At 46.7% G+C, this 26,386-nt stretch overlaps 1 protein-coding gene across 1 annotated transcript in view; it reads right to left on the bottom strand.

Moving 5' to 3' along the window:
• PTPN4 (protein tyrosine phosphatase non-receptor type 4) overlaps positions 1-26,386 on the bottom strand; it is a 59,650-nt gene that overhangs the window by 8,327 nt on the left and 24,937 nt on the right. Inside the window, exons 9-22 of the mRNA XM_075284698.1 lie at positions 25,695-25,782; positions 20,660-20,748; positions 19,633-19,696; positions 17,923-18,095; positions 16,227-16,295; positions 8,869-9,003; positions 8,359-8,517; positions 4,853-4,991; positions 4,164-4,247; positions 2,463-2,519; positions 1,807-1,963; positions 1,541-1,707; positions 1,038-1,128; positions 414-475 (exon numbers count right to left, since the gene is read on the bottom strand). Of these exons, the coding sequence (XP_075140799.1) occupies positions 414-475; positions 1,038-1,128; positions 1,541-1,707; positions 1,807-1,963; positions 2,463-2,519; positions 4,164-4,247; positions 4,853-4,991; positions 8,359-8,517; positions 8,869-9,003; positions 16,227-16,295; positions 17,923-18,095; positions 19,633-19,696; positions 20,660-20,748; positions 25,695-25,782 (1,534 nt within the window). The remainder of the gene's footprint in view (positions 1-413; positions 476-1,037; positions 1,129-1,540; positions 1,708-1,806; positions 1,964-2,462; positions 2,520-4,163; positions 4,248-4,852; positions 4,992-8,358; positions 8,518-8,868; positions 9,004-16,226; positions 16,296-17,922; positions 18,096-19,632; positions 19,697-20,659; positions 20,749-25,694; positions 25,783-26,386) is intronic.

Below are 26,386 nucleotides of genomic sequence, written 5' to 3'. Positions count from 1 at the left end.
ACGTCTCGGTGCTCCCCATAGACCAGACATCAGGCTTTTCTTACAGTCTGTGAACCTGGCCAGTTATTAGTGACAAGTGCAGAGTGACAGAGCGCGCCGACACACTGCACCGAGCTCCGCACCCCTCTCATATTCACTGGCAGTAAGCAGAGTATACGCGTATTACACCTGCTCAAAGGGGGTTTCTGGGAATTGAGGATCCAACACCCACACCCTGCACTGATCAGCTGATCCGCTTTACATGAGGTCAGAAGCTGCTCTGATCCTCCAAGTAAAATGTGCACAAGCGCAAACCCCAGGGACACTGCGCGGCCAAACTGGCTACAGCGACATAACGGAAACACATCAAGTGTTACAGTTCGGTTTTCTGCACATCTGATAATCCAGAATATCTTCTAATATCCCCGACTCACATTGATATAATTTGCATTGATGTAGTCGTCGCCCCCGAGTAATATGACCCGTGTAGCATCATCTGCAATGACAAGAACACGAAACACAACTCAGAAACTTCTCTCTCACATTTTGTTTCCGTACATTACAATGTTCAAGATTTCCACGTGTTGTCAATGAATAGAAACCTGATCCTATGTGACTGCAGATCTGCACAACTCGTTACAATGTATCAGCGCACCAAAGGTGTCCATGAGACGCCAATGATCAGGACGTGCGCTGGAGACTGACAAGAAGCAGATATCTCGCAAATGATGGATAACTAACACACACTAGTCTATTGGGCGGTATTCACAGGGTGCTTTCTTGTCGTGCAGTAAAGTGCAAGGATTAAACTTTATTGATAGCGGCCGGAATCAGGCGCAATGTGAACGAGGTCTAGCTCTAGTCACTTCCAGAGCTGCGTTCAGGATTTTGCAGATATCCTGCTGGCTTGTCTGGGGTAGAGGTTTGTACGAGACCGGCATAGGGAAAACAACACTAGAGGACCGGGCAGAACAGCCTGTCAGGACTTTAGAAAAGCTGGGTGTCCATCCCTATGAGAAATAGATCCATATTCTTTACAATGCTGGTGGGGAACTTACAAGGCGAAATGTCTCTGTATCGATTTTTGGAAATATTCTGAGGTAATTTGGCACAAGACATGGTCATCCCCGGCTTCTTCCTGTACAATTGCTGAATGAAGAAAAAATAAACTGTAAGAATGAAAAAAAAGGAACCAAGACGTAGACGACATAGGCGGCTATAGGTGTATAACGTGCAGTACGTGTGTGACATGGCGGATCAGCGGCAGCCTCTGCTCAGTAATGTCTGACCTATTAGGCCCCATCCACACGACCCCGCGCCATGTGCTGTTATTAGTACACAGGCCCATTCATTTCTACAGTCCATTACAAACCTTCAGAGTTTTTAGGATAAAAGCCATAGGACCGAGCCGCACAACGTGGAGCAGATCCGACCTGGTTTGTATATTCTATTGATGTGGTCTGTGGAAAATACGGACTGCGCACAGATAAACGCACATCCGTGGATCTGCCTGGGGCCTTAATGTCAGATCATTATACACAAAGACAATACAAGGTCTTACATCGAACTGTGCTAGGACGCTGCCATTGAGCAGACCCTCGGCCAGCTGGATCATGGACTCTCTCAGAGCGTCGTCATCCGAGTGCACGCTGTCTATAGGAGTCTTCTCAGGGATGTACTGGAAATCCGGCTCATTCTCCATCCTCTCCTCCACTATATCATAGACAGCTGAGGACGCAAACACAACCAGGTCAGAGTGACCACAGCGATCCCTGCAAAACTGGAGGAGGCTTCAAGAAGTGCAGAGACAAGGCGGGTAGGACTCACCATTCGGTCGCACCAATAGCACCAGCTCCCCAGAATGCCTCTCGCAGCTCGCTTTAATAAACATGACGACTTGATCATGCGTGTGCTCCGATATGTCCCGTCCATTGATCAGTACAACCTGATCCCCTTCATTAAGACGGGGGACACACAGATCGGCCTGTACAAGGAAAGGGGCACAGACGTCAAATGTCGCACCTAGTAACACTTTATAGTTACAAGGGGGGATGGTCTGCATTGGGGGAAGCCAAAACACTGACAAAAATTCATGTCCCACAATGATAAATGTAGGTTTGCTGAGGATCCAACCACTGGCAGCCCTCCGTGCACCCCTTGTTCCTCCAGACTGCATGTCTGCACTGAGGAATCTCATGGCCACACACTGAACCTCCTGCTCTGCTGAATGTCTATAGGTCCAATCCATACAGGTGAGTACAGACGGCCGGACCGCTCCGCACTGCACAACTGAATGAATAGGAGCTCTGACTAACTCTAGTGAATGGTGGAGCCCTGAAATGTATCAGCTCTCCTGTGGATAAATGAGAAATCCTTATGTTACAACTGCTGCTCTAGTAACTCTCCAATAATCCTGCCCTTGTATATAACGCCAACACACATATACAGTATACAGATCTGTCAGAGGATTAAGAGACACGTACAGAAGTTCCTGGAGCCACACGAGAGACAATGACTGGCATCTTCTGATCATAGCCGCCCTAGGGAAGAACAACAGATCAGAGACAATGTCCTGCACGGTACAGTGTCATGTGACATGGGGGCCTGCACGGTACAGTGTCATGTGACATGGGGGCCTGCACGATACAGTGTCATGTGACATGGGGGCCTGCACGGTACAGTGTCATGTGACATGGGGGCCTGCGCGGTACAGTGTCATGTGACATGCGACATGGGGGCCTGCACGGTACAGTGTCATGTGACATGGGGGCCTGCGCGGTACAGTGTCATGTGACATGCGACATGGGGGCCTGCACGGTACAGTGTCACGTGACATGGGGGCCTGCACGGTACAGTGTCATGTGACATGGGGGCCTGCACGGTACAGTGTCATGTGACATGGGGGCCTGCGCGATAGTGTCATGTGACATGGGGGCCTGCACGGTACAGTGTCATGTGACATGGGGGCCTGCGCGGTACAGTGTCATGTGACATGTGACATGGGGGCCTGCACGGTACAGTGTCATGTGACATGGGGGCCTGCACGGTACAGTGTCATGTGACATGGGGGCCTGCGCGATAGTGTCATGTGACATGGGGGCCTGCACGGTACAGTGTCATGTGACATGGGGGCCTGCGTGATACAGTGTCATGTGACATGGGGGCCTGCACAGTACAGTGTCATGTGACATGGGGGCCTGCACGGTACAGTGTCATGTGACATGGGGGCCTGCGCGATAGTGTCATGTGACATGGGGGCCTGCACGGTACAGTGTCATGTGACATGGGGGCCTGCGTGATACAGTGTCATGTGACATGGGGGCCTGCACGGTACAGTGTCATGTGACATGGGGGCCTGCACGGTACAGTGTCATGTGACATGGGGGCCTGCGCGATAGTGTCATGTGACATGGGGGCCTGCACGGTACAGTGTCATGTGACATGGGGGCCTGCGTGATACAGTGTCATGTGACATGGGGGCCTGCACGGTACAGTGTCATGTGACATGGGGGCCTGCGCGATACAGTGTCATGTGACATGGGGGCCTGCACGGTACAGTGTCATGTGACATGGGGGCCTGCGTGATACAGTGTCATGTGACATGGGGGCCTGCACAGTACAGTGTCATGTGACATGGGGGCCTGCGCGATACAGTGTCATGTGACATGGGGGCCTGCACGATACAGTGTCATGTGACATGGGGGCCTGCACGGTACAGTGTCATGTGACATGGGGGCCTGCACGGTATAGTGTCATGTGACATGGGGGCCTGCACGATACAGTGTCATGTGAAAGGGGGGCCTGCACAGTACAGTGTCATGTGACAGGGGGGCCTGCACGATAGTGTCATATGACATGGGGGCCTGCACGGTATAGTGTCATGTGACATGGGGGCCTGCACGGTACAGTGTCATGTGACATGGGGGCCTGCACGATACAGTGTCATGTGACAGGGGGGCCTGTGCAATACAGTGTCATGTGACATGGGGGCCTGCATGATACAGTGTCATGTGACATGGGGGCCTGCACGATACAGTGTCATGTGACATGGGGGCCTGTGCGATATAGTGTCATGTGACAGGGGGGCCTGCACAATACAGTGTCATGTGACATGGGGGCCTTTATACTAGGTCTCTGCAGTGGACCTCGAACACTGTAAATTGAGGAACTTTTAAGTTTCTTACCTTCACATTGAATCCAAATCTCCCATTCTCATCCGGTCTCATTTTAATCAGAACCAGATTGTCGTGGGGCACGAAGCCATTGGGCTGAAACAAAAACACAGGACGGTGTCAATAGCAATCTCCTAATATATCCATAGCGCCCCCTGGGTGAGAATGGAGCAGCTGTAGGAAACTTGGTGCAGAACATTGGCAGCCAAAACTAATTGCAATGGGAAAAGATACTGGCAAAGGTGTAAGTGCAAAGAATTGAGCGATTGTCAGCTTTGCTACTGTATATAACACTCAGAGGTCCTCCTTAAACCTATACACAACCATTCAGTACACTAGGAAAGCTGGATAACCCGTTTTGAAGCTGTAATGGCAGCCACCCAATTTTTCCAGAAACGTACAGGGTGTTTTGTCCTCGCCGCCAGCCATGCACGCCGACCCTCACAGGAGCAGATTACAGAAGAGGATAATGCACTGACTTCTATACAGTGAGGATCCTTATTACTGGGGTGCAGGCTGTACGTGTGTTATATTGGGGGCCTCGGCAGTGCTCCATCCATTCACCTCGGGTACAAGCAGTTCCCCTGCGCTAAATATACAGCAAAGGGGAAGTGATGACATGTTGCACAATGGCTTCCATATAAAGCAGGAGAGAGGAAGGACGCGCAGGGAAGTGAAAGCCCGGGCCGGTCCGAACTCACCGTGGATCTGTCAGGCGACCAGCCCTCACTGACGTGGTTGTCCAGCTCCTGGGACTGGTAGATTTGGCTGGAACTGTTCTTCTTGGACTGTTTTGGAGGCAGTGCGGGTGGGGGGGCGTCCACAGAGTTGTCTTGTGATCTGTGGATGAAGCAGATGATGAGAGCAGGCTGTGCGCAGACACGGAGCAAGCAGGGAATGCTGGGAGATTAAAGCTCTGAAGGCTGCAGAAATGTGAATGCAGCTTTGGGCAATAAAAACAGGCTACAGAGGATTCAGATTTGTACGTCGCATCAGTTGTACATGAGATTTCAGCCCCCAGACCTTCAGGTTCCCCTCAGCACATCATGGCAGCCACCACTGACTAACAGGAGAGATTATGGATGGCTGCAGAGAGCTCCAGGTCCACTGTATGAGTGTAGTGGAGGGGTATGTTCATGCAGATATCGGCGTCTGCCACCAAAACGTGTCTCTCATGGTTTTCATGGAAATTTTCACTGCTGCTTGGACAAAACAATCTAAAATTCTCATCAAAAACTGACACGCTCCTCCGATGGTTTGCACACTTGGATGATCCGCACGTGAAATTGCAAATCTGCTGCGGAATCTGTTGTCAACGTCAGTTTGAACAAGGCCTTACAAGGGGACGTTCTGACAGCCAGCACTAGGGGGCGCTCAGGAGCTTATTGTAGACTTTCAGGTTCTATGTTTCACCAGTATATAATCAGCTCATCAGCTCCCCCCAGTGGTGGCGCACTGCACATGCAGATGGATCGCTTTATATCCGTGTATATACATATATGTATGACGTCGCTCCCGGCTCTAGCAGCGCTGAGCATACGCACACGTGGCACCTACACGTTACTGTAATCTTCTGACCATATCCTCTAAGGAGTCCGCTGCCCCACGTTTGAGCGGTGCGGGATGAAACACATCAGGCCAAGGGAGATTCTTGGCACCTATGGGGTTTATTTTTTCAGGGCACGTTGTGGGATCGCACTTGTGAGGGTAGAAGGTAATTTTGATGGGATCAGAGGGCAAAGTCTAAGGATAATATCTGGTCTCCGTCCTCAACACTAACCTTGACTTCCCGTCCATGTGCGGCGTTCCCAGAAAAACCTCCCTACTAACCTGGGGAAGACGGCTCATTGTTTCCTTCTGTTATAATATCGGGGTAAGATACTTTGCATTTATTGCATGTTGTGTTATTTACACTTACCTCTGCTGGGGGAGTTATAGGATTTTGGGGTCACTTGAATCAATTATTTTGCTTAATGGAGGACGCCTGAAAATGTAAGCTGCAGGACGGTTCTCAGACTACCTGCTCTTCGGACCAGCACCTGAAGAGTTAATTATCATGCACTTCCTCGGGGCTCATGTTCTACTTTCAGCCACAACAAATGCATCAAACACATGCGTAACTCCTAGTCAGCTGGCACCTATCCCGGGAGTGGCAGGTAGGGGGCAGACTGTGGGACAAGGGCACTAGATGTTCGGATAGGTAGGTGATTGTAATAGGAATCTGATCTCTGCGGAGGAGGGGGGACATCAGAACACATCACTTATAGATGGAGGAAGTCAGTGACCACAATAATCTCTACGACCGCAGCAGCCAACAGTAATGGAGGCAAAACACTGAGCGCAACGGCGTCCTCTCCTGGTCACTCCCTCACAAGTTACTTTGCATCGCCCTCACTCTCTCCCCCCGTCCTCCATCTTTCATTCTCTCCCCCCGTCCTCCATCTTTCATTCTCTCCCCCCGTCCTCCATCTTTCATTCTCTCCCCCCGTCCTCCATCTTTCATTCTCTCCCCCCGTCCTCCATCTTTCATTCTCTCCCCCCGTCCTCCATCTTTCATTCTCTCCCCCCGTCCTCCATCTTTCATTCTCTCCCCCCGTCCTCCATCTTTCATTCTCTCCCCGTCCTCCATCTTTCATTCTCTCCCCGTCCTCCATCTTTCATTCTCTCCCCCCGTCCTCCATCTTTCATTCTCTCCCCCCGTCCTCCATCTTTCATTCTTTCCCCCTGTCCTCCATCTTTCATTCTTTCCCCCTGTCCTCCATCTTTCATTCTCTCCCCCCGTCCTCCATCTTTCATTCTTTCCCCCTGTCCTCCATCTTTCATTCTTTCCCCCTGTCCTCCATCTTTCATTCTCTCCCCGTCCTCCATCTTTCATTCTCTCCCCGTCCTCCATCTTTCATTCTCTCCCCCCGTCCTCCATCTTTCATTCTCTCCCCCCGTCCTCCATCTTTCATTCTCTCCCCGTCCTCCATCTTTCATTCTCTCCCCCTGTCCTCCATCTTTCATTCTCTCCCCGTCCTCCATCTTTCATTCTCTCCCCGTCCTCCATCTTTCATTCTCTCCCCCCGTCCTCCATCTTTCATTCTTTCCCCGTCCTCCATCTTTCATTCTTTCCCCCTGTCCTCCATCTTTCATTCTCTCCCCCCGTCCTCCATCTTTCATTCTTTCCCCCTGTCCTCCATCTTTCATTCTTTCCCCCTGTCCTCCATCTTTCATTCTCTCCCCGTCCTCCATCTTTCATTCTCTCCCCGTCCTCCATCTTTCATTCTCTCCCCGTCCTCCATCTTTCATTCTCTCCCCCCGTCCTCCATCTTTCATTCTCTCCCCCCGTCCTCCATCTTTCATTCTCTCCCCGTCCTCCATCTTTCATTCTCTCCCCGTCCTCCATCTTTCATTCTCTCCCCCTGTCCTCCATCTTTCATTCTCTCCCCGTCCTCCATCTTTCATTCTCTCCCCTCTTTCCGCAGGGTCTACTCTCAGACGTCAGACTCTTATAGCCTGGCCGCCATCTATCTTGCGCCTTTAACTCTCCATTGCCTAGAAGGTCGCCTGCCGTCAGAGCGCTCAGCACCGGCCTTGTACCTTCTTAGAGAGCGAGAAATCCCTGGCCGGGTTTTGGTTTTGTTTTTATTCGGAGGATGAAAGTGTTTGGTGTCACCTCTGACGCGACTGATTCTTCTTTATCTCGCGATCGCCTTTTCTAATTTACAGTTGTATAATGTCTGATACTCTAGTCACATCCAGAGCTGCACTCACATTTCTCATCGCCACAGCTCATAAGGAATCAGATGGCGGCCTGGACACAGGTCACGACCTCTACTAACTCCTCTCTATGATCAGAGCATGGAGGAAACAGAACAATACTGAAGCTTTGAGAGTGACTAGAGGACGGCGGGCGGGCGCACAGAACTAACCCCACCACTGCCCTTCGCCCCTTAGATTATCCTCGATCCCCGGTTCTTGTTACTACTCACTACCAGGATACTTGAATTAACCCCATCACTACCATAACCTACCAGGAATACTGACATTAACCCTGTCACTGCCCTACAGCACCAGGCACCCTTAAATCTACCCCCTCGTTGCCAATCCTTACCCCCAAGCTGACTGTCACTTACCCCGGCTGTTGCCAGGTATCCAGACTAATGGAAACTCACACTGACGGAAGATGAATGAGGTCTGGTCCCTGCGGGCTCGTAAGACTTACTGCGGAGAGTCCAGGATGATGCTGTTGGCTTGTGTAGAGGACGGCGATCTGTGGTTTGTGAAGACTTCACCCGGAGAAGCGTGGACCACGTGGTCTACCAGGTGCCCGACAGACGATGGGCGAAGCCGCGTTCCTTCCTGAGTGAACGTGGAGTTGCGGCTGCAACGAAAAACCTCATGAGAAGGCGCCAAAAAAAGAACGGTGCACCGAACAACAGAAGGAAAACTCCCATCATCAGACAGTGACAATAATACTGCTATCTGCCTCCAGGAAAGCTGGGTGACCCCCAGAGTACAGGCCCAGACTCCAGCAATTCTGAGATTACCAATTAGGATTCTAGGAAAGATGGATATGGTGACCTGGCTGCCAGATTTGTTATCACCCAACTTTTCCAGACGCAGATTAACAGAATGACTTGTTGGAGGAGGATGAACCATGCGGCGCGTGTTTGTGATCCAGCTCTCCTGGTGTCTGCATGGCTAGGACATGACTCCATCTCTATGTACGTACTGATTGGGGCTTCCGGGCGGGGAGCGGGACGGCAGGCTCTGGGTCTCCAGCCTCTCATTGGACAGGGAATTCCTGCTCACCACCTCCCAGTCCATATCACTGACCAGTTTTCGTGACAAGGGTTTACTTGGAGACCTGGGGAGAAAGACGCCATTAGTAACAGATCACAGACTGCTGGACAGAGGCACAACATACAGCCTGGGATATCCTGAACACAAAGCCAGAAGTGCAGTGAAGACCGACACCTGCACATACAGCAGCAGTGGCGCAGTACATGGTCAGCTCCGCTCTCTACTGTGCAGTAAGAACAGAATCCTCAATGAATTTGACAACTCAGAAATTCATCGCCTCCTGTCTCATAAACCGCACGCTGACATCTCGCTTTTCGCAGCTGCCTAACAAGTTCAATGTGTAAAACCCCGTCCTCTTGGTTGGCGACACCTCCCACACATCCACAGAAGAAACGCAAGACTTCTTACCTTGTACATGTCACATTGCACAGAGGAATTTAAAGGGGAAGTGCGCCTGAACCAGACTCTGCGCTGTTACTATGATCTGTGCAGGCAGTCACTGGAGCTCGCACCGCCTCGTTACAATGTGTCAGTCTAGGCAAGTACAACACAGAAGCCGCTCCTTGTACCGACCCGAATATATTGTGACAAATGCATCACCTGTGTGAGCAGGACGAGGTCAGGAAAGACTCTCAGTCCCTGAAAATAACTGATGTTCATGATATTACGCAGCAAGCAGAGGTATTCACTTGGAAAATCCTGGAAAACAGGAATCAATGTGAGCAGTAAACTTGTATATCAGGTCACTCGTCCAAACTCTAGAGGTTAGCCATTCAGGACGTGGTTACGGTGTATTGGTGGGCCGCCATATTTCTCGTTACCAAACTCTCCCATAAACAGCTTAATTGAATGATTTGCTGATGGGGGAGCCGGGCACAGGGGAAGGGGCCGGGCGAGCCGGGCACAGGGGAAGGGGTTGGGGAAACCGGGCACAGGAGAAGGGGCTGGGGGGCGCCGGGCACAGGGGAAGGGGCCGGGGGCGCCGGGCACAGGAGAAGGGGAAGCCGGGCACAGGGGAAGGGGCCGGGGGCGCCGGGCATAGGGGAAGGGGCCGGGGGCGCCGGGCACAGGAGAAGGGGCCGGGGGCGCCGGGCACAGGAGAAGGGGCTGGGGAAACCGGGCACAGGGGAAGGGGCCGGGGGCGCCAAGCACAGGGGAAGGGGCCGGGCGAGCCGGGCACAGGGGAAGGGGAAGCCGGGCACAGGGGAAGGGGCCGGGGGCGCCGGGCACAGAGGAAGGGGCTGGGGGCGCCGGGCACAGGGGAAGGGGAAGCCGGGCACAGGGGAAGGGGCCGGGGGCGCCGGGCATAGGGGAAGGGGCCGGGGGCGCCGGGCACAGGAGAAGGGGCTGGGGAAACCGGGCGAGCCGGGCACAGGGGAAGGGGAAGCCGGGCACAGGGGAAGGGGCCGGGGGCGCCGGGCACAGGGGAAGGGGCCGGGGGCGCCGGGCACAGGGGAAGGGGAAGCCGGGCACAGGGGAAGGGGAAGCCGGGCACAGGGGAAGGGGCCGGGGGCGCCGGGCACAGGGGAAGGGGCTGGGGGCGCCGGGCACAGGGGAAGGGGCCGGGGTGAGCCGGGCACAGGGACAGCACAAAGTAATGACCAAGAAATTCCATGTAGATCTGCTGGATGTATCATCCAATACAGGATGGATTATTAGCGCATGTCTACACAACTGAATGACAAGTTGGCGCCGATGAGGTCATGTACTGGCAGCGGGCTACAGGCAGGGGGCGGAGCTCTAATATACGCCACATTTGCGCCAATGAATTGGGGCTTGGCTGTGCATTCAGTGGATCAGCGGCACCAGGCGCACAGTTACATCACGAGCGCACAGTTACATTACAGGACCAGATCCCTTCCATGGGTGACTCCGTTCTGTAATAGATCTCAGGTGTGAATAGGCGCTAACAGAAGTTCCCGAAAACCAAGTGGATAATTCAGCAGAGATTAGGTAAATACGCCGACCGCGCAGACACTTTGGTGCCAACCTATGCCAGTCCATTCAATGAAAATAGTCAATTACTTGGGCTTTTTGATACAAGATCCAAATCTGAGCAGCGATTAATGGCGGCCCTGCTCGTGGCCGCAGTGGGGGAGGGGCTGTGCTATCTGTGCCTTTGGGTCATCCCCCCCGGACGCCATGATCTCCTGGCACAGGACATGTAGGGCGCAGCTCTCGCCGACGGACTCACCTGGTGGATGTGAACGACCTCCATGCCCACAGCGACGTCCAGCGCTGCGCATAATATTAGGTTTTTGTGACTCTAATAAACACTTTGCAGCGCCCGGGAGACGCCCACTTGTGCTATTTCTTCTGCATTTCCTGTTGAGCCCGGCAACGCGTTCTGAAGTTTACCACAGGGCTGAACGTCTAATTCTCAGCATTTTAACCCTCCACTCGCCAAATGCAACCTCCTGCGGTTTTAACCCTTCACTGCTGCAACACTTCATTCCATTCTTGCAAATATGATGTAATAAATGTACAATAGTGATATATATATTATATATATATTACACACTAGTGCTGTATCTAATCTGTCTGATGTATCCAATGAACAGAGCAAGCCCAGGATCACAACCGTCACATGTTCTGGAAATATTGTAGATAAAAAGGGGCAGTATTATAGTAGTTATATTCTTGTACATAGGAGTAGTATTACAGTAGTTATATTCTTGTACATAGGAGTAGTATTATAGTAGTTATATTCTTTACATATGAGTAGTATTATAGTAGTTATATTCTTGTACATAGGAGCAGTATTATAGTAGTTATATTCTTGTACATAGGAGTAGTATTATAGTAGTTATATTCTTGTACATAGGAGGTAGTATTATAGTAGTTATATTCTTGTACATAGGAGTAGTATTATAGTAGTTATATTCTTGTACATAGGAGCAGTATTATAGTAGTTATATTCTTGTACATAGGAGCAGTATTATAGTAGTTATATTCTTGTACATAGGAGCAGTATTATAGTAGTTATATTCTTGTACATAGGAAGTAGTATTATAGTAGTTATATTCTTGTACATAGGAGTAGTATTATAGTAGTTATATTCTTGTACATAGGAGCAGTATTATAGTAGTTATATTCTTGTACATAGGAGCAGTATTATAGTAGTTATATTCTTGTACATAGGAGTAGTATTATAGTAGATATATTCTTGTACATAGGAGTAGTATTATAGTAGTTATATTCTTGTACATAGGAGCAGTATTATAGTAGTTACTAGCTGTTACCCGCGACTTCGTCTGCGGTGATTGTAGAAGTGGGTATATACAGGCGCGGGTAAGGTTCTCGTACTGTGTATAAGGTATGGGATATGAAATGTAACTTTGTATCTTGTTTTTGCTGTAATTCAGAGAATCCGTGAGACTTTTGTGTTGCAGTTACTTTGTATTTGAGCTGCTATATATACGGTGTTCTGAGAAACTTTACATAGTGACTTTGGGACAGAAGTATTTGAAGTTAACCCTTTCCCGCCGATGGCATTTTTTGATTTTCGGTTTTGACTCCCCTTCTTCTAAACCCCATAACTTTTTTATTTCTCCACTCCCAGAGCCATATGAGGTCTTAATTTTTCCTGGGACAAATTTTTCTTCATGATGCCGCCATTAATTATTCTATATAATGTACTGGGAAGCAGGGAAAAAATTCAGAATGGGGTGGATTTGAAGAAAAAATTCATTTCTGCGACTTTCTTACGGGCTTTGGTTTTACGGCGTTCACTGTGCAACCAAAATGACATGTCCCCTGTATTCTGTGTTTCGTTACGATGCCGGGGATACCAAATTTATATGATTTTATTTACATTTTGACCCCTTAAAAAAAATCCAAAACTGTGTTAAGAAATTATTTTTTGAAAAGTCGCCATATTCCGACAGCCGTAACTTTTTTATACGTGGGTGTACGGGGATGTATAGGGCGTCTTTTTTGCGGGACCGGGTGTACTTTGTAGTTCTACCATCTTCAGGAAATGTTATTGCTTTGATCACTTTTTATTCAAATTTTTATCAGAATCAGAACAGTGAAAAAGTGGCGGTTTGGCACTTTTGACCATTTTTCCCGCTACGGCGTTTACCGAACAGGAAAAATATTTGTATAGCTTTGTAGAGCGGGCGATTTCGGACATGGGGAGATCTAACATGTATGTGTTTCACAGTTTTTAACTACTTTTATATGTGTTCTAGGGAAAGGGGGGTGATTTGAATTTTTAATCCTTTTTATTTTGTTTTCATATTTTTTTTTTACTTTTTTTAAACTTTTTTTTTTGCATTTATTAGACCGCCTAGGGGTATTGACATGGGTGGGCGGTGTCACGGATTGTCAGAGCGGTGGGGGTCGGCAAACATGGCTGCTCCAGAGCGTTAAAGAGCGCCTCCTGGAGTATCGTTAAGGTGAGGGGCAAAGTGGTAAAGTATATGTATATGAGATTGTGTGGGGTGAGGGGCGAGGCTGCAGAGGGCAATAGGAATTTTGTGGCTTGCTATGGTCCAAAGTGTGTGAGACTGCAGAGATGGTGGTGTGAGTTTGGGTTTTGTGAGGGTCCTGGCACAAACGTATGTGCGCTATTGTGACGAAAAGTAGCCTATTGTTTAAGCGGGTGTATTAACTATGTTTGTGGAAAATTTCAGCCAAATCAGTGGAGCGGTTTTTTCGTGATTGAGGAACAAACATCCGAACATGCAAACATCCAAACACACAAACCCACAAACTCACAAACTTTCACATTTATAATATTAATAGGATATTCTAGTACATAGGAGTAGTATTATAGTAGTTATATTCTTGTACATAGGGGGTTAGTATTATAGTAGTTATATTCTTGTACATAGGAGCAGTATTATAGTAGTTATATTCTTGTACATAGGAGTAGTATTATAGTAGTTATATTCTTGTACATAGGAGGTAGTATTATAGTAGTTATATTCTTGTACATAGGAGCAGTATTATAGTAGTTATATTCTTGTACATAGGAGGAAGTATTATAGTAGTTATATTCTTGTACATAGGAGCAGTATTATAGTAGTTATATTCTTGTACATAGGAGTAGTATTATAGTAGTTATATTCTTGTACATAGGAGCAGTATTATAGTAGTTATATTCTTGTACAAAGGAGGTAGTATTATAGTAGTTATATTCTTGTACATAGGAGTAGTATTATAGTAGTTATATTCTTGTACATAGGAGTAGTATTATAGTAATTATATTCTTGTACATAGGAGTAGTATTATAGTAGTTATATTCTTGTACATAGGAGCAGTATTATAGTAGTTATATTCTTGTACATAGGAGTAGTATTATAGTAGTTATATTCTTGTACATAGGAGTAGTATTATAGTAGTTATATTCTTGTACATAGGAGTAGTATTATAGTAGTTATATTCTTGTACATAGGAGTAGTATTATAGTAATTATATTCTTGTACATAGGAGCAGTATTATAGTAGTTATATTCTTGTACATAGGAGCAGTATTATAGTAGTTATATTCTTGTACATAGGAGTAGTATTATAGTAGTTATATTCTTGTACATAGGAGTAGTATTATAGTAGTTATATTCTTGTACATAGGAGTAGTATTATAGTAGTTATATTCTTGTACATAGGAGTAGTATTATAGTAGTTATATTCTTGTACATAGGAGTAGTATTATAGTAGTTATATTCTTGTACATAGGAGTAGTATTATAGTAGTTATATTCTTGTACATAGGAGCAGTATTATAGTAGTTATATTCTTGTACATAGGAGTAGTATTATAGTAGTTATATTCTTGTACATAGGAGGAAGTATTATAGTAGTTATATTCTTGTACATAGGAGCAGTATTATAGTAGTTATATTCTTGTACATAGGAGTAGTATTATAGTAGTTATATTCTTGTACATAGGAGCAGTATTATAGTAGTTATATTCTTGTACATAGGAGTAGTATTATAGTAGTTATATTCTTGTACATAGGAGCAGTATTATAGTAGTTATATTCTTGTACATAGGAGGTAGTATTATAGTAGTTATATTCTTGTACATAGGAGTAGTATTATAGTAATTATATTCTTGTACATAGGAGTAGTATTATAGTAGTTATATTCTTGTACATAGGAGTAGTATTATAGTAGTTATATTCTTGTACATAGGAGTAGTATTATAGTAGTTATATTCTTGTACATAGGAGTAGTATTATAGTAGTTATATTCTTGTACATAGGAGTAGTATTATAGTAGTTATATTCTTGTACATAGGAGTAGTATTATAGTAGTTATATTCCTGTACATAGGAGGTAGTATTATAGTAGTTATATTCTTGTACATAGGAGTAGTATTATAGTAGTTATATTCTTGTACATAGGAGCAGTATTATAGTAGTTATATTCTTGTACATAGGAGTAGTATTATAGTAGTTATATTCTTGTACATAGGAGTAGTATTATAGTAGTTATATTCTTGTACATAGGAGGTAGTATTATAGTAGTTATATTCTTGTACATAGGAGCAGTATTATAGTAGTTATATTCTTGTACATAGGGGGCAGTATTATAGTAGTTATATTCTTGTACATAGGAGTAGTATTATAGTAGTTATATTCTTGTACATAGGAGTAGTATTATAGTAGTTATATTCTTGTACATAGCAGGTAGTATTATAGTAGTTATATTCTTGTACATAGGAGCAGTATTACAGTAGTTATATTCTTATACATAGGAGTAGTATTATAGTAGTTATATTCTTGTACATAGGAGTAGTATTATAGTAGTTATATTCTTGTACATAGGAGGTAGTATTATAGTAGTTATATTCTTGTACATTAAGGGCAGTATTATAGTTCACAGTAATAAGAGTAATAGCAGGAATATTTATTCCTCAGATACAATAGAGGATATATATAGCGCCACACGGTGCAAGTAGACATAAATGACTATGATATTACAGGCACCAGGCTTATAAGTTTCTAGGGAAGCCATTCTGCTTTCCCCCCACAGGGATTATCATTCATCTTTCCTCGAGTCCTGGAGAATACCTTTCTCTAGCTATATATAGTGATGTATTATCTGCTCTTGTATCGCTGTAGAATTAGTCAGACCTGGTATTCGGGAAGGTTTGTGGGGGTGGATTAGCGGTTGTAGTGCTTGGCTGGGCACAAACATAAAAATATAGAAAATCAGCTCAGATATAAAACTCCTTGGCTTGGTCGTCCTCTGTGGATCTCCTACAACATTGTGAGCACAGGGTAGCAGTATAATGTGCACTATCACAGCCTGGCAGCTGCTGGCACGTCGGTGGTCTTACCTGGCAAACACTCTATCCTTGTTGGCCTTCTCCTTCCCATACTGCACGGACTGCACTTCTGTCCTCCCGCTGCAAAGACAAGAGCACTACAATTATTGACTACACAAGGGTCTGAACGCTGCAGAGTAAAGACACAAGGAGGCGCCATACACAAGCACATGACATAGCTTTGGACGGGCCAAAGCCCCATTTTTGATGCAGAGCTCAAAATCATGGCTTCCCTTCTAACAGAGAAACCTCAATACCTACAGACTTATAGCACCACCAGCAGAGGGAGCTCTCTGCATACACATGTATACCACCACTAGAGGGAGCTTATTCCATATACATATATACCACCACTAGAGGGAGCTCACTGCATACACATGTATACCACCAGCAGAGGGAGCTCTCTGCATACACATGTATACCACCACTAGAGGGAGCTTATTCCATATACATATATACCACCACTAGAGGGAGCTCACTGCATACACATGTATACCACCATTAGAGGGAGCTCTCTGCATACACATGTATACCACCACTAGAGGGAGCTTACTCCATATACATGTATACCACCACTAGAGGGAGCTTACTCCATATACATGTATACCACCACTAGAGGGAGCTCACTGCATACACATGTATACCACCACTAGAGGGAGCTCAGTGCATACAGATTATACAGCTACAGGAAGAGAGCTCGCTGCGTACAACCATCACTAGAGCCAATACTAAATCTGTCTTCAGTGAGCTCCCTCTAGTGGTGACTGCAAAGAGCAAGAATTTTATTATCCGACTCTATACCTATTGCTGAGGTTTTTGGAACTCTGCATCAGAAAAATGGAGAAAAAAAAAGTGATAAAAAAAAAAAAAAAAAAAAAAAGACATTAGCAAAGGCCTTTAAGCAGTTAACTGGTTGAGCCGACTCTCTGGCTCAGACTTAAAGGAGTGAACATGAGCCCAGTAAGTAGCAGGTGCTCGGCCGCGTCTCATGTGTCAGCGCACTTCTAGAACCAGACGAGGGGGATACCGCTGGAAATGTCCTCAGTGATCAAGGGATTATACAAGGAGGTCTGGAGGAGGCAGATGTGACCGGATCGCAGAGTTTAGATGTGGCGGAGAGAATTTTTAGCAATGGACACTTTGCCAGCACACTTGGGCCTGTCATGCAGCAATATCTGACACTTATGAATGAAGAAGAGCGGACGGGGCAGCGAGGATGGAACAGGATCTGTCAGCAATGTGCGCTCCATTGCCTCATCAATGCACACTATATATCCAGGTACACCAGCGCCATCCAGGACACTGATATTAGTAGTAACACAAGCAAGGATCCAAGGAATTAGAAGAGGCTCCTTGTATGGGAAGTCACAAAGTTCTCTCTGAATGGAAGGGGGGGGGGGGAGCGATTTTATAGCAGAAAACGCTCTGTTGACATCCAAGTGTCACTTACCTGCCACCCATCCCCCATTCATTTCAATAGGGAGTTTCTATTCGGCTCCCTTCCAGTGCCACTAATAGGACTTGCTCTATAATCAATGTTACAGAGTCTCGGCCCCCCCTTCCCCATCAGGAGACCCTCGGCCTGCACACTTGGCTGTATGTATGAAGTATAATCCAGAGGACCAGTGTCACCTCCGTTCACATCGTGCTTGAGTATTTTAGGGGCACAGACGCTGTATATTATACTCCATGAATCTCGAACACTCACCAGTATCGGAAGCGGGAACCCAATGTAAAATAATGGGCAAAGAAGTTTTTGTGTGGTGGCAGCGGAGAGTCGAGCCGGAAGAAGGTGTGATGCTCTACGCACGTCTTCCAGACATTCTTGCAGGCTCGATAATTCACCATGTTAAATCCCAGCACCGTCTCTCGATATTCATTCTGGAAAACAAGTAAATGATGTCAGTCATCAGCAGGGAAGGGGGGGGGGGGGGCGATCAGGGGACATCGGACCGCAAAAGTCTAGACTCGTCTATGTTCTCTACCACCATGACCAAGACACTCCATCACCCAGAACGATCACTAAATGTGGCAGCCCACCCTAAAAACCAAGATATATGTAAATCCCTACACTATAACCGCAACACGTGTGCACTACAACCATAAAAGCAACAGGTGTGCACAGCAGCCAAATAGCCAAGTGTGCACCCTAACCGTATAACCACGGCATGCGGCCATCGACACTATAACCAAGGCATGTGAGCACCCAAGCCCAAAACCAACATGTGCACCAAAAACAAGACAAGTGACACTATAACCAAGGCGTGTGTGTGCCCGAAGCTTATAACAAAGACGTGTGCACCCTAACTCTACAGCAAAGAAATCTGTACCCCAACCTTATGGCTAAAATATGTGGCTCCTAACCCTATAACCCAGACGTGTGCACCCCAACCTTATGGCTAAGATCTGTGGCTCCTAACCCTATAACCCAGACGTGTGCACCCCAACCTTATGGCTAAGATATGTGGCCCCCTAACCCTATAACCCAGACGTGTGCACCCCAACCTTATGGCTAAGATATATGGCTCCTAACCCTATAACCCAGACGTGTGCACCCCAACCTTATGGCTAAGATCTGTGGCTCCTAACCCTATAACCCAGACGTGTGCACCCCAACCTTATGGCTAAGATATATGGCTCCTAACCCTATAACCCAGACGTGTGCACCCCAACCTTATGGCTAAGATATGTGGCCCCCTAACCCTATAACCCAGACGTGTGCACCCCAACCTTATGGCTAAGATCTGTGGCTTCTAACCCTATAACCCAGACGTGTGCACCCCAACCTTATGGCTAAGATATGTGGCCCCCTAACCCTATAACCCAGACGTGTGCACCCCAACCTTATGGCTAAGATATGTGGCCCCCTAACCCTATAACCCAGACGTGTGCACCCCAACCTTATGGCTAAGATATGTGGCCCCCTAACCCTATAACCCAGACGTGTGCACCCCAACCTTATGGCTAAGATCTGTGGCTTCTAACCCTATAACCCAGACGTGTGCACCCCAACCTTATGGCTAAGATATGTGGCCCCCTAACCCTATAATGCAGACGTGTGCACCCCAACCTTATGGCTAAGATCTGTGGCCCCTAACCCTATAATCCTGACATGTAGAGTCCAACCTTATAACAAAGACATGTGCATCCCGACCCTATGACTATCTAGTGTGCATCCCGACCCTATGACCAAAACAAGTGTGCTCCCCCAACCTTAGCACTAAGGCAAGTATGCAACACTATACCCAAGACCATTACGCACCCTAGCACTAACGCCATGACATGCGAGCGCCCCAGCCCTATCACAGGCCGCCATCTGGAATTGATCTCCGATTATCACGACTCGCAGCAGATTCACAAAGTTACTGACAACAAAACACTGACACCCCCATTCCCGGCCGTCATGGAGAACACTCACCAGTTCCCTCCTGAGCTGAATGAAGAACTGTTTACACTTAAAGGAAATCTTCACAATCTTCAACCTTAAAATAAAACAAAAAACACCATACAATAAGAGTGGCGGAGACCCGATATAGTGTGTGTGCCTGAATATCTCAGTACAGGACACGACTGACTGATGACAGATCCTTATTAACCCTTGCTAACTACAGAGAACCCGATACAGCCGGAGGATAAGACAAGGACTGTTGTGGTCGCTGCAGAGGTCTCGCTCGCTCGCTGACAGTTCACGCTTCACTTACCCTCCCCCAAGGGTTACTGCAGGACACAGATGTGAGGCCCCTTCAATCTGACCTATTTTTCGGCTGAACAGACCCTCTTATGAATCCAGTGCCCTTCACTGAATGCAGCAAGACAGGTTATTTATATCCTTGTGGGTGCAACTGAGAAGAGGTCGCCCAGGAAAGTATTTCAGAGAGATTACAAACATTCTCAATGAGCGCTTCCTTCTTTAGATCTGGAGGATGTGGCCGAGACCACAAATAAGAAAGCATTTCCAGCTCCTGGGGAGAATCTTCGGCCCCTTGTGTGTCACTGAACAGCATGGACGCCCTCCTTATACTGCAGTGAGCTTGTCCTGCACATTGCACGGAGCCTCAGATACTACCGGTGCTGCTGCGGTCTATAAGACGGACACTTGGTGGGTCAGGACTGGAATCCCCTGACGGCCTATCCTGGGTCATCCTATGAAAGATGCCGAAAACCCCTATAAAATCCACTCACCCCATTGAGTAATTCTGCAAATACTTTCCTTCACTTATTCTAAGATTCTGATAAACAAGAACATTTTTAAATTTATTTGTTAGAATTTCTGCACTACAAGGCTCAGACCACACGTCGTCTTCTGTCTGACCAAGAGCAGCGATGTTATATCACTCTGATGTGTCATGTCTAATATCAGGGTCTGAGGGGCAGAAGACGCGGGAACACCAAACACCATCCACTGTGACATCACTAGCCATAAAGACAGACATTACAGAACTTACCATGGAAATGTATTAATCCGCACCCTGTTCTTGTAAATGACAATACCGCCTGACATAACGCCGATCAGGATTTCATTGTTACTTTGATCCTGAAACATTAAAATAAATGCAATCACATAAAATGACAGAAAAAAAACCTTCACACCTCCAGAATTACTTGTAAGACTAAGTGACCAAAGAACACACACAATGTACACTGATCCTGCGTTACATCCTGTATTATACCCCAGAGCTGCGCTCACTATTCTGCTGGTGCAGTCACTGTCTACATACATTACATTACTTATCCTGTATTATACTCCAGCGCTGCGCTCACTATTCTGCTGGTACAGTCACTGTGTACATACATTACATTACTTATCCTGTATTATACTCCAGAGCTGCGCTCACTATTCTGCTGGTGCAGTCACTGTGTACATACATTACATTACTTATCCTGTATTATACTCCAGAGCTGCGCTCACTATTCTGCTGGTACAGTCACTGTGTACATACATTACATTACTTATCCTGTATTATACCCCAGAGCTGCGCTCACTTTTCTGCTGGTACAGTCACTGTGTACATACATTACATTACTTATCCTGTATTATACCCCAGAGCTGCGCTCACTATTCTGCTGGTGCAGTCACTGTGTACACACATTACATTACTTATCCTGCATTATACCCCAGAGCTGCGCTCACTATTCTGCTGGTGTAGTCGCTGTGTACATACATTACATTACTTATCCTGTATTATACCCCAGAGCTGCGCTCACTATTCTGCTGGTGCTGTCACTGTGTACATACATTACATTACTTATCCTGTATTATACTCCAGAGCTGCGCTCACTATTCTGCTGGTACAGTCACTGTGTACATACATTACATTACTTATCCTGTATTATACTCCAGAGCTGCGCTCACTATTCTGCTGGTACAGTCACTGTGTACATACATTACATTACTTATCCTGTATTATACTCCAGAGCTGCGCTCACTATACTGCTGGTACAGTCACTGTGTACATACATTACATTACTTATCCTGTATTATATCCAGAGTCGCGCTCACTATTCTGCTGGTGCAGTCACTGTGTACACACATTACATTACTTATCCTGCATTATACCCCAGAGCTGCGCTCACTATTCTGCTGGTGTAGTCGCTGTGTACATACATTACATTACTTATCCTGTATTATACCCCAGAGCTGCGCTCACTATTCTGCTGGTGCAGTCACTGTGTACATACATTACATTACTTATCCTGTATTATACTCCAGAGCTGCGCTCACTATTCTGCTGGTACAGTCACTGTGTACATACATTACATTACTTATCCTGTATTATACTCCAGAGCTGCGCTCACTATTCTGCTGGTACAGTCACTGTGTACATACATTACATTACTTATCCTGTATTATACTCCAGAGCTGAGCTCACTATTCTGCTGGTGCAGTCACTGTGTACATACATTACTTACCCTGTATTATACTCCAGAGCTGCGCTCACTATTCTGCAGGTACAGTCACTGTGTACATACATTACATTACTTATCCTGTATTATACTCCAGCGCTGCGCTCACTATTCTGCTGGTACAGTCACTGTGTACATACATTACATTACTTATCCTGTATTATACTCCAGAGCTGCGCTCACTATTCTGCTGGTACAGTCACTGTGTACATACATTACATTACTTATCCTGTATTATACTCCAGAGCTGCGCTCACTATTCTGCTGGTGCAGTCACTGTGTACATACATTACTTATCCTGTATTATACTCCAGAGCTGCGCTCACTATTCTGCTGGTGCAGTCACTGTGTACATACATTACATTACTTATCCTCTATTATACTCCAGAGCTGCGCTCACTATTCTGCTGGTGCAGTCACTGTGTACATACATTACATTACTTATCCTGTATTATACTCCAGAGCTGCGCTCACTATTCTGCTGGTCACTGTGTACATACATTACTTATCCTGTATTATACTCCAGAGCTGCGCTCACTATTCTGCTGGTACAGTCACTGTGTACATACATTACATTACTTATCCTGTATTATACTCCAGAGCTGCGCTCACTATTCTGCTGGTGCAGTCACTGTGTACATACATTACTTATCCTGTATTATACTCCAGAGCTGCGCTCACTATTCTGCTGGTGCAGTCACTGTGTACATACATTACATTACTTATCCTCTATTATACTCCAGAGCTGCGCTCACTATTCTGCTGGTGCAGTCACTGTGTACATACATTACATTACTTATCCTGTATTATACTCCAGAGCTGCGCTCACTATTCTGCTGGTCACTGTGTACATACATTACTTATCCTGTATTATACTCCAGAGCTGCGCTCACTATTCTGCTGGTACAGTCACTGTGTACATACATTACATTACTTATCCTGTATTATACTCCAGAGCTGCGCTCACTATTCTGCTGGTGCAGTCACTGTGTACATACATTACATTACTTATCCTGTATTATACTCCAGAGCTGCGCTCACTATTCTGCTGGTACAGTCACTGTGTACATACATTACATTACTTATCCTGTATTATACTCCAGAGCTGCGCTCACTATTCTGCTGGTACAGTCACTGTGTACATACATTACATTACTTATCCTGTATTATACTCCAGAGCTGCGCTCACTATTCTGCTGGTCACTGTGTACATACATTACTTATCCTGTATTATACTCCAGAGCTGCGCTCACTATTCTGCTGGTACAGTCACTGTGTGCATACATTACATTACTTATCCTGTATTATACTCCAGAGCTGCGCTCACTATTGTGCTGGTGCAGTCACTGTGTACATACATTACATTACTTATCCTCTATTATACTCCAGAGCTGCGCTCACTATTCTGCTGGTGCAGTCACTGTGTACATACATTACATTACTTATCCTGTATTATACTCCAGAGCTGCGCTCACTATTCTGCTGGTCACTGTGTACATACATTACATTACTTATCCTGTATTATACTCCAGAGCTGCGCTCACTATTCTGCGGATACAGTCACTGTGTACATACATTACATTACTTATCCTGTATTATACTCCAGAGCTGTGCTCACTATTCTGCGGATACAGTCACTGTGTACATACATTACATTACTTATCCTGTATTATATTCCAGAGCTGCGCTCACTATTCTGCTGGTACAGTCACTGTGTACATAAATTACTTATCCTGTATTATACTCCAGAGCTGCGCTCACTATTCTGCTGCTTTCATCTACTGTACATATTGGGTTCCACCTTGGTGTTGATTAATTGTGGAACATGGTTGAGACTTTCATTGTAACTGGAAATCAGAATGCAGATGTGAACAGCACCCAGTAGAGTACGAGCAGATAATTCTGCCGCTGACTGGTGACTGTCCAGGAGCTGGAGGATAAACAGTATCAGGAAATCCTCTGACACATGGAGACTTTATGAGGCGAGCGTCTGCTCCGGCAGCTTCATCACACGGCCCACTCACAGCAGAGGCGGCCGCACTCATTACCGCCGCAGCCGGCCCATGTAATTGTTGGAGGAGTCAGAAATAACAGGAGCAGCTGACTGTGAATGAACAGAATGTACAAGAGTGACGATGAAGGAGCCGCAACGAGGATGAAGAAGTAAGAAACCGCATGACCTGCCCAGCGAACCGCAGGAGCCGGCCGGAGATGTCACAAATAATATATAGGTAAGTTACACACAAAGACAACCTGCAAGGTCTGCACATGTATGACAACAAGCAAGTCTACAAGAAGTGCCAAGTGTGATAGCCCTAGTGACACTGCAAGGAGCAGGACAAGGAGCGCCGCGAGGAACGGCAGGAAGGAAACACTTGTAAGAAAAGGAAACATCAGAATGAAAAGGTCAAGACTGGGAAACATCTAATAAGTGAGAAAACACAGAAACAAGAGCAGGAGAAGCAGCACAAGACAGATCACATCACCGCACCGAGCAGCACAAGACAGATCACATCACCGCACCGAGCAGCACAAGACAGATCACATCACCGCACCGAGCAGCACAAGACAGATCACATCACCGCACCGAGCAGCACAAGACAGATCACATCACCGCACCGAGCAGCACAAGACAGACCACATCACCGCACCGAGAAGCACAAGACAGATCACATCACCGCACCGAGCAGCACAAGACAGATCACATCACCGAGCAGCACAAGACAGATCACATCACCGCACCGAGCAGCACAAGACAGATCACATCACCGCACCGAGCAGCACAAGACAGATCACATGACCGCACCGAGAAGCACAAGACAGACCACATCAACGCACCGAGCAGCACAAGACAGATCACATCAGTGCACCGAGCAGCACAAGACAGATCACATCACCGCACCGAGCAGCACAAGACAGATCACATCACCGCACCGAGCAGCACAAGACAGATCACATCACCGCACCGAGCAGCACAAGACAGACCACATCACCGCAACGAGAAGCACAAGACAGACCACATCAACGCACCGAGCAGCACAAGACAGATCACATCACCGCACCGAGCAGCACAAGACAGATCACATCACCGCACCGAGCAGCACAAGACAGACCACATCACCGCACCGAGCAGCACAAGACAGATCACATCACCGCACCGAGCAGCACAAGACAGATCACATCACCGAGCAGCACAAGACAGATCACATCACCGCACCGAGCAGCACAAGACAGATCACATCACCGCACCGAGCAGCACAAGACAGATCACATGACCGCACCGAGCAGCACAAGACAGATCACATCACCGCACCGAGCAGCACAAGACAGATCACATCACCGCACCGAGCAGCACAAGACAGATCACATCACCGCACCGAGCAGCACAAGACAGATCACATCACCGCACCGAGCAGCACAAGACAGATCACATCACCGCACCGAGCAGCACAAGACAGATCACATCACCGCACCGAGCAGCCCCCGAAATCTGCTCTACACGATCCGCACACAGATTGTTCTAGTGATTTGTATTCTGGGGAAGTGTCATCTGCACCTCAAACAATCTGTACTTACCCGTGCGTAGTGCAGCTCCACGCCATACAGTTCCAAGGTGCGAGCAGTGTTTAGATAACTGAATTCTGCTTCTGCCGGAGTCAGGCTCCTAAAAAACACAATAAAATGTGGCAGTGACCACTAAAGCAATGGAAGAGCGAAATCTGCTGTAACACTCGAACAATCCACCAGATGTTCTTGGATGGGAGAATATACATTGAGTGTTCACAAGTGTTGTCCTGGACCATGGGGTAGATTAGGTTTATGAATGTGGGCACATATAGACCCCATCTAAACGCAGACACCTATACCCCCGATATGAATGCAGACACCTATACACCCGATATGAATGCAGGCACCTACACACCCCATCTAAATGCAGGCACCTATACACCCGATGTGAATGCAGACATCTACACACCCGATGTGAATGCAGACACCTATACACCCAATGTGAATGCAGACACCTACACACCCGATGTGAATGCAGGCACCTATACACCCGATGTGAATGCAGGCACCTATACACCCAATGTGAATGCAGACACCTACACACCCGATGTGAATGCAGGCACCTATACACCCGATGTGAATGCAGGCACCTATACACCCAATGTGAATGCAGACACCTATACACCCGATGTGAATGCAGGCACCTATACACCCGATGTGAATGCAGACACCTATACACCCAATGTGAATGCAGGCACCTA

The sequence above is a fragment of the Leptodactylus fuscus genome, chromosome 8 (genome assembly GCF_031893055.1).
Source record: "Leptodactylus fuscus isolate aLepFus1 chromosome 8, aLepFus1.hap2, whole genome shotgun sequence".
Lineage (NCBI taxonomy): Eukaryota > Metazoa > Chordata > Amphibia > Anura > Leptodactylidae > Leptodactylus > Leptodactylus fuscus.
Note: the sequence above shows the minus strand (reverse complement) of the source record. Positions and strands in the feature narration are given on the sequence as shown.